A 12,876-nucleotide genomic window follows, 5' to 3' on the forward strand; every position below is an offset into this window, starting at 1 on the left:
AAAGACACTCATAAGGACGTAATGGATGCACCTGTTACCAATGCAAATAGGTCCAATATGATTGTGAAGTTCAGTAAACATCATTTAGAATTAATAAATAAAATGAATGTAACATAGCAACCTTGTTTAATTAGTTATATACTGTAAGTTACAGTAACAATAGGTTTAATTGCCTGGAAAACTATGGATCACAAATACACACAAATGTGGATTTTTTTTTTTTTTTTTTTTTTATAATTAAATGTGATGGTGAAATGGATGCATTAACATGAGATTTCATGAGTATAATCATCATGTGTTCCATGTGACTGTGTCCTTTCCTACAGTGTCATCGATAAATCACAACTGTAGGGACACCTAACAATAATACACCAACATGACACAACTAACACAATGTGAAGACACAATAAACATTTTATTTTGTATATTCTTTTTCTTAGATTGATACATAGTCTACTCCTTATATTTATATTTTCTTTACAGTAGAAAAATATTGTTTTAATTTCAGGAGTACTACAATGTACTGAATAATCACTTCAATATTAGGTATTTAAATAATCACATTAAATTAAATTAGATCAGGATACATGAGACAAATTTATTGTTATCAGTCATGAAACCATTCTTATACAACCACTTTTTAACCTTCATACTTTCCATCAGCAGCACACAAAAAGTAATATGATACATACACCAAAAGAATACAAACAACATATATTTTTTATACATATCACTGAGGTGAGGAAGATTAAATGTGAAGAATAATAATGAAATGAATTACAAAAATATTTCACATGATCATATACAACAGAAAAGTTAACAATAAGAAGAGGAGACAACATGTATGTTTGTAACAGCAGGAAATGCTTTAAAAAGATACTGAAGTACCATTAAAGCACATGGAATCTCTGCAGTGAAACCAATTCAGACAACTGAAGAAAACCAGTGTCTTGGATTAAGCAGCTGTTCAGGTTTGTGCAAATTAATGATATCAGTGGCTGAACATAATTCGCCATAATGGGTTAATTGTAAAAGCCACGTATCATGCAGTAGGGACAACAAAGCATTCCTCTGAAAGCAGGGCACATTCGTTGTACTGACAAAGGGTGACCTAAAAGCAGGATTTCTAGAGCTGGGGGACGACACACAAGCAGTGCTAGACTTCAGGTGAAATGTTTTTCTGTGGAAAGTCAGACACCCAGCTGCTTGTTGAGCCGACTGAGCGCATCACCGACGATGTCAAGCTCATGTCGAAGCTCTTCCACGACACTGTTGATGCTGGGAGTGTCTTTAAGCACGTCCACACTCTGGGTGTAAGGGTTGTACCGGACTGTGAAGGGGCGCTTGATGGTCTTGGCAAACTCCCTGAAACAAACAGATAAACATTCTATTAACATGTGGTAGAATAAGGATATATTTAACATATATTCTTAGTGTCCAGCCAGGGTCAAAGTGCAATATATATTTATCTCTACTGTTTCTTGGTTGGTTGACATGCTTGTTTTTATTCTGTATATATATTTACATTTTTCTTGTCTTTTCAACCATTTTGCACTACGCACCACTAGAGAGTTGTCTCTTTTAATTTCATTGTACATATGTATAATGAGAATAAAGGCATTCTTGTCTATTATTCTTTTCTGTATATTTACAGTGTAATGATAAATCATCATGCAGACTGTAATATTTATTTTAAATGATTATCTGAAAGATATTAGCGGAACAGACTGGGCTCACCTCATCTTGACTTTGGCCTCCTCAAAGCTGTCTGACACAAAGTAGACATCCTGAAATGTTGTGATGATGCATTCCTGTTTGGATGTAACTTTGGGGTCGAAAGGCATTATCCTTGCATTGCCAGACAGTGCATGCTGCAAGAGAGACACATTTTTTTTCCATCATTGAAATGTACTTGGATGTAAAAGCTGTTTTTAGCAGAATAGAGGAGTGTTTTTTGTATTCTGTGAAGAGACAAAATACACTGTAGCCCATAAAGATAGAATAATTTAGTTTTCAGACCTATTTATACACATCAGTAATCACCTTTGATCTGGTGCAGTGATCCCAGTTACACTTTATCTACCAGGAATATCAAATCATTTCATGAGAAGAAGTTAAAAAAAAATCCAACTTCATGGGCAACATTGTATTTAATAGTGAGTGACTGTGAGGAGTATTTTAGTTAAACTGTAATTACCTTAAGTTCACTGATTGATGACAGCAGACCTGCTCCATACGCTCGCAGCTGCCCTTCTTGTTTGCATAGGCCAAACTCCACCGTAAAGAAGTAACACTGAAAGAAATGAAAACAATTGATGAGTTTTAATAATCTGGGACTTTTTAGTTGACTTTTATTTGATTCAGTATATTTAAAATGGTGTCACTTACTGTGGCCAATTTCTGAACTGAATCATCTGACGCCCCAAGTGAAGCAAGACCGATCTCCTGAGAAAACTGAGCAAAGCTGGGCTCTGCTAACAGTGGGACATGACCCAGCAGCTCATGGCATGTGTCCCTAGATGATGAAACACAGTTAATGTTAGAGTTTGTGTATCTATATGAACACAGATAGAAGGGTGTTGTTTATGACTTACGGCTCTGGGGTGTATAAGGGGTCAGAGCTGTGCCGCACATACTGGGTACAGTGGAAAACACGGAAGGCTAAACCAGCAAGGAAGTCCCGGGGAGACAGATAACCTGCCACAGGCCTGATGGTGAATCCAGTACGTTCTGAGAGGATAAGAGAATTGAACATGAGTGATCAAACTTTACAGTGTGATCCGATGAAACCTCTGGTGAACAGAAACAAATTTAGTATGAAAATTAAATCTACCCTTGAGAAAGCGTGAGACGTCCTCCAACTGAGGGATGTTGTCCTCCCGACATTCACAGTATTTGGACAGAAGTGGCAAATTCTTCAAGTATTCTCGGCAGGCGTGGGACGGGTACAACTTGTTAAGCTCCCTGTACACCACACCCCATGTCTTCACTTCCTCCTCTGTGAATTCTATACGGGGGATGGGATCCCCACTGGCAAAAACAAGACAGATTTCTCTTAGTATCAGACAAATATTATTAACAGATATTAAAATGAACAATAGAACTACACAGGAACTCACTGTTTATAGGCCATGGCAAGATCAGCAAAGTACTTTCTCCTCTTTCGGTACACGTTGTCCTTGAAACCCTGATGAGACGAACATACAGAGGTATTGAAGATGCTTTTAAATGAGGGGGGTTTGCGTTTGACAGTAAACCAGCAGAATGATATGAGTTTACATACCGGATGGTCAGCATCCAACTCAGAGCCATACATCAGGACTCTGTTAGCACACTTGTCCAAGTCTGAAATTTTCTTTGGGAACCATGGTACGTTATACATTTCTGAAAAGAGAGAAGACAGTCATTTTTCTTCATTCCTAACTAAGTCTGATAGCTAGTTGCAGAACAGTCCCTATTGTCTAATTCAATGTTTTACCTTCCTCAAGTAGACAGGAGTTATCTGGAGGCTCCATATCCACCACGTTCACATGCTTCCGCAGCAGCTGGATGATTTCATTCAGTTTTTCATGGTTGCTGTCGCAGTCCACAAATATTTCAAACTCAGAGTTGCGTCTTTTGGATTTTCTAGACTCTATGTGTACAAGGTTGACATGGTTTTCCTGCAAAAACAAAAATTTCTCATCATTATCATCTGTATGGTGATACTCGTTTCTGTATTTATACCAGTGGTACTGAGGGATAGATACACATTGTGAAGAAAATGTCATACTTGGAAGAGTTTGAGCGCCTTTACAAGTCCACCTACTTCATTCTTCAGGGAGAAGATTATTGTCGCTCGTTCTTTCTCTGATGTATTTTTCTTTTCAGTGTTCTCCTCGATTTTTGTGAAAGTTGATTTGTTTATCTGAAAATAATATCACGGAAAAGAACATATTCATACTTGTCATGACTTCATACAAATTAAAAACACATGCAAAGCAGTGCAAATCTGGTTCTCACAGTTAACCACGAATAGTATGGGTGCATTTGAAGTTTCACACTCGATTGAACAGTGGCTCAGGGCAGGCAATGACGCGAATGCACCACTTTCTAATCACTTAAGAACATCTTATCTTATGAACACGCTTCACTTCCAACAACCAGCAGCTAAGAGTCACACACACAAGTGGCTCAACATTTTTATAGCTGAGAAAGAAAAAAAAAAGGTTTTCTTTCTATGCATTCTGGCAAAATAAATGTATCAGGTGATATATTACAATAGCTTACAATATCATGATATGTTATTTCTGCAGATTTGATAGATCTATAAATCACACACAGGTCTGATGTGTATGAACCCCAGTTGTCCATTTCAGCACCTTGGACAGCAGCCTCACGTTTTCTCCTTGTGGTGCCACTCGTGCACACGCCAGGGGAAAATGAATATAATCCTACATCACATTCAATTAGGACTGAAACATGCCAACATCACAGAAACAATAATCTGTTTTCCATTACTGCAGAGGCTGGCGTTCACCTAAACAGAATCCAATCCGATGCAGAATCATGCTTATTTCACATGTCATTTGGATCTTCTCTCTACGTTTATTTCTATTCAGTTCAGTTCAAGTGTCTTCATAAGGGTTAGAAGAATCAACCCATTTCAGTTCAGTCAGCCCCTACCATATTCCGCCCTTCAAGCATTGTGTAGACACCGCGGAAGACCAGTTTTCTGTGGACTCTTGTCGGTAGTATCCCTGAAAGCATTAGTGCATGAAAACTGGATCAGGACGCTCCCCGGGTCAAGTCTTTGCGTCTCGGTTTAACGACGGTGAACTTGTCTCTGTCTCAAAGAATCGCCTTACACCAATCTCATTTAGACAGCAGGGAAGCCTATTATTAGCTCCCAGCACATCGAACCAGACACTAGACAGCTTTTAATCACAGCAGCGCGCATATATGAGGCCAAAAAGGAGCTCTAAGGGCCCCCTAAATCCTCTGGTATGTTCATCTTTTTTAAATGGAGCCAATACAAGGTGAAGTTATTTTAATACCAGCATGGATTTATTGGTAAAACAAAACATAAATAAACAAAAATAACTGAAATCCTGCTGTAGTTTCAGTCCAGTCTACTCACCTTTGTCTGTGTTCACTTATTTTCCTTTTCGTGTCAGCGGGGAATTTTATGTTTTATTTGCTTTAACTGTACTTTGTTTGGGTTGATTTTAGGTGAAGGTCACAAACTGCATTCTGGATTTTTATTTTTCATTATTTATGGTGTCTTTGTTGGTTTTCTGTTATTTCTTAACCTCAAAATGAAGACGCAATTGCTGCACCTACTCTTTCTTTGTAGTCAGACATTAATATTTGACATGGTTGTGCACCTCTTCTGTCTCTTTTTCTTTTTCATCCCTTGCAGATTCTGTGCTGCTTCTTTAGGGGGAGGGGGGAAACATCACACCCATTGCAGCTAGATTGATTTATCTCATCTGTTTGGTCGTTTATCATAAAAATCAGTGCGGGACTAACACTGCACTGTACACTGTAATATGTATTTTGCTCTATAAAATGATAATGATATAGTACATGTCTACTTTAACCCTCTTAACCCTTTGACGTAAATTATATTACCAGAAAAAGGCTTATATTAATCTGCCATGACGACTAAGTGAAGGCTTATTCATTAAGTTGACTAAGGAAAAAAAAAAAAAAAAAAAAAAAAAGTTTTTACTTCTTAAATTAAAGCCATCATGACGCACTAACCAATGGAGCGGAGGAAAAGTTTTGAAAATATCAGATCTGCTAATATCAGTCTAAAGCTTACTTTTTAGAAGAAGTTCTTACCTCATTGTTTAGTAGTTTTTCCTCAAAGCCAATATTCATGGAGTCAAAAGACCTGCCCCTCCGTGGTCCTTCGAGTTTGTTTGAATACATGTTGAAGTGCTGCAGTTTTCCTCTATTTATTAGGTTCCAACAGGTGGATTATCTAAATAACCTCCGCTATATAATACAGGTTGTCTACCCCGAGATGCGACGTGCTTTGCTATTTAACCACAGCGACAAAGAGGAGGGGGCTCCGGGTAGAAATAATCTGGCCCTCAACAGCAAATGGAAAAAGAGCAGCATCGCGCACGTCATGAGGGAAGTGGTATCTTTTATTTCACCTCAAGGCCTGAAACAGCGGGGTCCTTTAATGAGATCAATCACAAATTAGGATTTGGTGAGGTCATAAAATGCCTGATCAAACAGGGTTTTGGAGATTAATTCTTAAATCTGTCTGAAAATACATAAGACAGCCTAAATCAAAAGAGTAATAATTTCCTGCTTATAAACTATAATCTAAAACACCAAAGAAAAAAAATAAAATGTGAATGTATTGATTACACACATTTTGGATTCAGACAGGTCAATCACTTTGAGGCCTTTACACAAGCTGTTTATTCTTTTGGTTTGTTGACACTCAGAAAAGGTCAGGCTTTAAGAGGATTTACATATAGCCCACCTACCTTCATTGTACAGTGATCCAAACATGCCCCCCTTTCAAAATCCATCCCCGTGCACAGTAAGCACCTCTGGGTTCTCGTGCACATAATCTGCATGTTTCCTTTTCTTTAACACCATGAGCCATTTAATAAGATCAGGACAATCAGTGAAAGGGCCCAGAGTCTTTTGCAAGTAGAATCAAGAGATGCACTGTAAAAAATGACTGTAGAATTAACACCAAAAAGTTGTAAAATTGCAAGATGAAAAAAACTGTAAGTGACAAGACAATGCAAAGTTGTTTATTTGAAAAGATTTTTATGTTAACGATTAAATCAAATATAGCTGGAGTTCTTACAGGAAGAGTATGTGAACAAAACCAGATTTGTATGTAGAAATGATGTATTTCTATTGTTTTTAGAAAATAAAACTGTAAATTGAAAAACAATGTGGTGCCGTTTAAATTGCAAGACCATAATGCTGAAATAACGGCCTATTTGCTTTTTTTTTTTTTTTTTTTTTTTTTTTTTAAATGAAAAGGTTATTTAAAAAAGTAAACATTTAACAATGTAACATTTTAAATTTGTAAATCAATGGGTTGGTAGAGTTGGTAGAGCGGCTCATCCAATAACCAAAGGGTTGGTGGTTCAAATCCTGGCTCCAACTGTCCATATGTCCAAGTGTCCATGGAAGACACTGAACCCTAAACTACTCCCAGTTGGACCTGGTGGTTTTGGAAAGAGCTTTAGACACCATGAAGGTGGAGAAAATGTGCTCAATAAGTGCAGTCAATTCATCATTTAAATCCAGTGTTAAATCTACATGTTTAAAATGTTAAATCTACATGTTTAAAATGTTAAATCTACATGTTACTCTGTAAATATGTTTACAGCTGGATGTGTTTTTTACAGTATTGTTCTGGAAACCACAGCTGCCAGTTTTTTTCCACTAAAAACAACAGGATTTTTTTTACAGTGTGTGAACGATGAACTAAACAGCCCTCATTACATTGCACATAACACTAGTATTTTAAAGTTTTTATCAACTCATGAATAGAGCGGGGGTCTTTCTTTTATTAGCTGCTGCTTTTGGCTTCCCACAGATCTGATGTAGTCATACATGTGGCAAATACGCATGCTGTTGGTCTCAGGTGGTCCTGGTTGATGTCACTCGTGACAGGGAGATGCTTTACACAACCAGAGAGGCAGTGAAGGACACTTCCTCTTGTCAGGAACTGAATCCAGATCAGTTCTTATGTTGTCTTGAATAGAGATTAAGCAAAGACCAATCTATCACTAAGAAACCACTGAATCCTTTACCATTTACCTTGAATGATGTGGGTGTCCTACCTGTTGTGGTTCTCTATTAAAACACACCACAAGCTCCTTCACTAGTGACTGTATGGACCAGTGTTTATTGCTCATAAAGTTTACAGCAACAGAAATCTCCCTTGAGATCAGCAAAGCATGAGCGATCATTTCTGGTTAGCAGTCTAATCTTCTTATTATTTCCAGACACAGAAGGCAAGCATTTCTGTTTCAGTGTGCAAACACTTTATACATTCCCTGCTACTAAATATAGTGAATGAAAAATACAAAAATACTTCATGTTAGCGGGAAATGTAAAATACAAAAGTTATCAAAATAGGCAGCTGCTCTTGTTGTTGGAAGGAAAATAACATTTGTCAAAAAGCCCCCATAGATAATCTGTTATTCTGACACAGTAAAACACTAAGATGCTAATTAACCCTGAGCTCACCCAGTGTAAACCTGATAAAGGGACTTTTCACAGACACCATGTCCCTTTTGTTCTTTATTTATCCACTGACACAACAATACGTCAGAATTCTTTGAAATGGTTGTTTCTCAAGAGGCCCAAAGAGCAACGGAAACTATAATGGACATGTGAGATCTGGCAAACCTCTGACTAATACGTGGAAAAAACTGAAAATATGTTCTTTAATATGTATTGTGATTTTCTTTTAGTGGAACAGGACAAAGACAGCTGCCTCTGTATTGTTCAAGGTTCAGGTAATTAACAGCTCCCATGAACCCAAACACAGAGGTGTACTCTTACAAACACCAGAAAGCAAATCTACTTACAAATTATTTTTCACACACGTCACATTTATACAGCAGATGCTCTGGTCATTTGATCTCCTGGAGTCTTGACAGCTCCTGGACCAGATCTCCTTCATTTAACGTCAAAGGTTTAGATTCACTCTGTACAAAATGTGATTTATTTTGCTGATATGTGTCTACACCAATCCTAATATTGTCTTCATTACTACTAAGTATGTTTAAATGGTTCGTAACAACGTGACATGGCTCATGTTCTGTCTGGCATTCATTCAGCAGAGAGGAGCTTTGAGATGGTTTAAGCCATAGAGTACGGTGACAAAAGTCAGACAGCACAGTAACACAACTCACTGTGGTATGAATGAATGAATGAATGAATGAATGAATGATTCATTTATTTTTAAAACAGAACAGTTCGTATTAATGAACATTTACATGTAAATACAAGAGATTATAACCATACGGCTAATTTCCATCTCAAGTCCCATTGGCAGGTGAAAAAAAAAAACACCTTACAGATAATATAATACCAAAACTGAACTAAGACATACAAAAAGAAAAACAAGCAACAACACATAGTGTACACAAACAGACAAAAACAGGGGAACCAAAGCAGCCACCAAACAAAAAAATGATTAAGGTTTGCATCTGATTATATTATAAATATCCCATTGTTGCTATTACACATGATTATATATTTAAATATCCCATTGTTGCTATTACAAATGATTATATATTTAAATATCCCACTGTTGCTACTACACATATTACACATGATGCATGGCAGAAGAAGTTTAACCCTTAAAAACCTTGGACTGCTTTTGCGGTGATTTCTAAATGACTCCAATCATTTATCACAGTTTATTGAAATACTATCCTTTTTGTTTTTTGCTTTTTACAATAGCAGGTATTTTCCCTAGATTTAATGAATTGATCATGTAGATGTTGATAAAAGCTCAGAGTAAAATGGACCTTTTTCAGCAAAATATGTCATTAACTGAACACGAAAACCACTGGCATTTGTCAAACTACGTGGATTTTAAAGGTGAATCACTGTTGCCTCCAAATGGGTCGTATCTGATGATGATGAAAAGCTGAGAAAAAGCATTTTATCTAAATTTACACGTACTGATATGATTCAACAGTTATTACACATTTTAGATCAGTAGATGCTTGTTTAGGTCTTTGAGGTTTAGCCCATAAAGACCCAAACAGCTAAAAGCGACCAAAACCATCTACTGATCTAAACTGTTTGATACCTGCTGACCCATTAATCCTATCAATACATGTAAATAATTGGTGTAAAATACTGTTTGTCATCTTTCCATGGTCATCAGATATGAACCATTTGGATGTTCAGAGGCTCCGTAGTGAATGCGAAAATACTATTATGTTCTGCAACATTGATTCACTGATTCACCAGAAAAACCCATGTAGACTGATAAATAACAGTGGATGGGCACACTTGTTTTTATCATTCATTAATGACATATTTTGTCGAAAAAGTCACTTTCTTCAATTTTTTCTCTGTTTTGTTATGATATTCTTGGAATTTTATTTGAGCTTTTATAAATATCTACATGATCAGTAAATGAAATATTATTATTTATTATAACCTTTATTTAACCAGAAAAAAAAGCTCAGTGAGATTAAAAATGTCTTTTTCAAGAGTGTCCTGGCCATGACAGCAGCAGCAGCAGCAAAAGGTACACAAAATGGAAATCACAGCCATACATCCACACTAAAAATATACATAAACACAATAAAAGTCAGTACTTAAAACAAACTTAAAACTGATAAGAACAGAGACAAAGCAACAACAAGGACATGGTAGGCAAGCAGGACTGTTCGCCACCACGCAGCTGAAGATGCACTTTACCATTACAATGTTCTTTACAAATGTAATGTAAAGCCCTGTATGTGTGTTATAAAGAAGAGAAACACAAAAAAACCCAAAACAAAATCTGATAAGAACATACATATAAAACGCTGCATTAACCCTTTCATGCAAGAGTTATAAGAACCTTAGTCAAGATTTTTTTATTCCTTTTTAGGCATGAAAAAAAAATGCGATTGAAATATTTTAATGAACCTTTTTTTTCATGGAGTTTAAAAATGTCCACTCATCTGGACACCATGTGTTTAATTTTTGAAGCAAAGAAATACGTATTTAAAACACAATACACAAGTGATATACTGTGTGAAAACTATGAAATAAAAATATTTTTAATGTTGCTAATCTGATGTTTTCTCATATTTTAACATACACTAATACTAGTTATTACTCACTTCATGGAGATAATGTGCAAAAAAAATATTTTTGGTTAAGAAAACTATTAATTACAGTCTAATAACAATTAGCAATAGATTTACATTCAAACACGTTTCTGCAGATCAGGTTTATCAAAAACAGCAAAGTTACAGTAATGCTATGAATGTCAGTGTATGGGATGGTGCATAAGTGTCCACTGTGTTGGCTGATATGGAACTAAAACAACAAAACTCATGAATATACAAGAGAACAGCAGTAGAATAGCTGTCTACTGTAGTGACCGCTATGCATGAAAGGGTTAAAATACAGGGAAACATATATGATTTACACTGAAAAATGCTAAATACAGAGGATAATATTATAACTAGAAAAGCGCTCGGAGAGCGCAGACCTCTACCAAGGCAGATCAGCCCCCCCTCCCCATCACCACCAAAATTTTAGCATTTGTTCCTTGTGCCAGTATCAACATTTACTGAAAATTTCATGAAAATCCATCCAAAACATGTTGAGTTATCTTGCTAACAGACAAACAGACAGGCAAACAGACAGACAAATCCCTATGAAAACATAACCTCTGCTGTTACACTTGGCGGAGGTAATAAATGGTGAAAAATCACTTGAGAAAGGTGAAATAGAGAGAAAAATTCATTCGGGAACGACCACAAAAGTAGCACTGGGTCTATATGGGTCAAATACATGTTGTACTAAATATCCTTATATTCAGTCATCTCTGAAATGCTTCTACTTCTCTTCTAACCTTCTTAAATTTCATGTTTGGGCTAGACTTTACACTACACTACAAACAAAAAGTTAAGGATATTTTTAATTTTTGGGCTATTTTTTTCAGTTGGGATTTTTGCGCAGCGCTTTTTACTTTTTTGTTTGTGAATTGAATTGAAACACATTTTTTTTAATGACCAGACATAGTTTTATTTATCTACTTCCTGATGAAGGCTTGAAGCCGAAACGCGTTGAAGTTTTTTAGGTCTAGATATGACCATGCCATGATAATAAAGGCATTTTAATGTTGAAAGAGAGTGCCTTGGATTCTTCTTCCAGTGTGATAAATACTTTTTGAATCCCTTTTTCCAAAGAGCACCTCGAACAAACTTTTTTTTTGGTCCAAGAAGCATTCCTTCCCAAACATTTTTTGAATAGTTTTATTTACAAATGGCAAAATGACAAAAAAAAAAAGAAATATCCTTAACTTTTTGTTTGTAGTGTATGTTCCTTGAATGCAAAAACCTGAACCCATTCACATTCAGTATTGATTTCTTGTTGGTCCTGATGAGGCACTTCACTGCAGTGAGATAATGAGAGGCCACTCGTCACATTCACTCATCTCATTACTGAAACAGCCTACTCTTGAGGTGACCAGCCATGTTCAAGTGTTGTCTGACTAATACTCACATATAATTAAAAAAATCAAATATCTTATTGTAATTAAAAAAAAAAAGTCCTGTGTGTGTGTCATTTGTCGTCTTGTGAAGTAGACACACGTGTGAATGTATGAGAGCTGCTCTGTGGTCGGTCTGTCCCAGTTCTGTTAAGTTTAATCAGAGGGATTTACTCGTAGTGTCTGTCTGTGAGGCTAATCTCACCCCAGGTACTAAGAAAACTGCCCATCATGGGCATTAGATCATAACAGCACTTAAAACCACTCCAGTTCTGACTGGGAATTTTGGGCAGAAATACCAGTTGTGCTCTGTTTTCCTATTGCATTTGGACGTTGTTTTTTGAAGTCATTGTTTCATTTGAATGGACTCAGTTTCATGTTCAGACATATTTCACTTGTGTTGTCTTTAAGTTCAATGCATACACATTATACTATAACCAAAGAAATGTTGAAAAACTTTCTGGATAAGTACATTTTTCTCCATCCAGCCACTGAACAGCACAGGAAACAGACAGAAAGAAAACAGAAAAGCATACAAATGGTATATAAAATGATATATATCTCGCAAAAATTACAGTATGAAGCATTGCACATCAATGCATTGCAATTTCATCATTGCAGTGGATTTGTAAGATTATTAATTTAAACCAAGATCAACCAATAAATGA

The 12,876-nt window shown here is 36.3% G+C and overlaps 1 protein-coding gene across 5 annotated transcripts; it reads right to left on the minus strand.

The window, feature by feature from the left end:
• Positions 1 to 396: 396 nt before the first annotated feature.
• On the minus strand, positions 397 to 6,018 carry tph1a (tryptophan hydroxylase 1 (tryptophan 5-monooxygenase) a). Of its 5 annotated transcripts, none has more exons than XM_030136642.1 (11): positions 5,827 to 6,018; positions 3,809 to 3,907; positions 3,479 to 3,662; positions 3,284 to 3,384; positions 3,120 to 3,190; positions 2,834 to 3,030; positions 2,595 to 2,730; positions 2,389 to 2,515; positions 2,198 to 2,293; positions 1,738 to 1,871; positions 397 to 1,365 (listed from the first exon to the last, which is right to left on the minus strand). In XM_030136642.1, the coding sequence occupies exons 1-11, from the start codon at positions 5,914 to 5,916 to the stop codon at positions 1,191 to 1,193; spliced, it is 1,410 nt and encodes a 469-aa protein (XP_029992502.1). In that variant the 5' UTR covers positions 5,917 to 6,018; the 3' UTR covers positions 397 to 1,190. The 5 variants fall into 5 exon arrangements, with proteins under 5 accessions (XP_029992502.1, XP_029992498.1, XP_029992500.1 ...); XM_030136638.1 differs by having other exon boundaries at positions 3,773 to 3,907; positions 5,827 to 6,017; XM_030136640.1 differs by having other exon boundaries at positions 3,120 to 3,187; positions 3,773 to 3,907; positions 5,827 to 6,016.
• Positions 6,019 to 12,876: the final 6,858 nt, after the last annotated feature.

This window comes from Sphaeramia orbicularis, chromosome 6 (genome assembly GCF_902148855.1).
Source record: "Sphaeramia orbicularis chromosome 6, fSphaOr1.1, whole genome shotgun sequence".
Lineage (NCBI taxonomy): Eukaryota > Metazoa > Chordata > Actinopteri > Kurtiformes > Apogonidae > Sphaeramia > Sphaeramia orbicularis.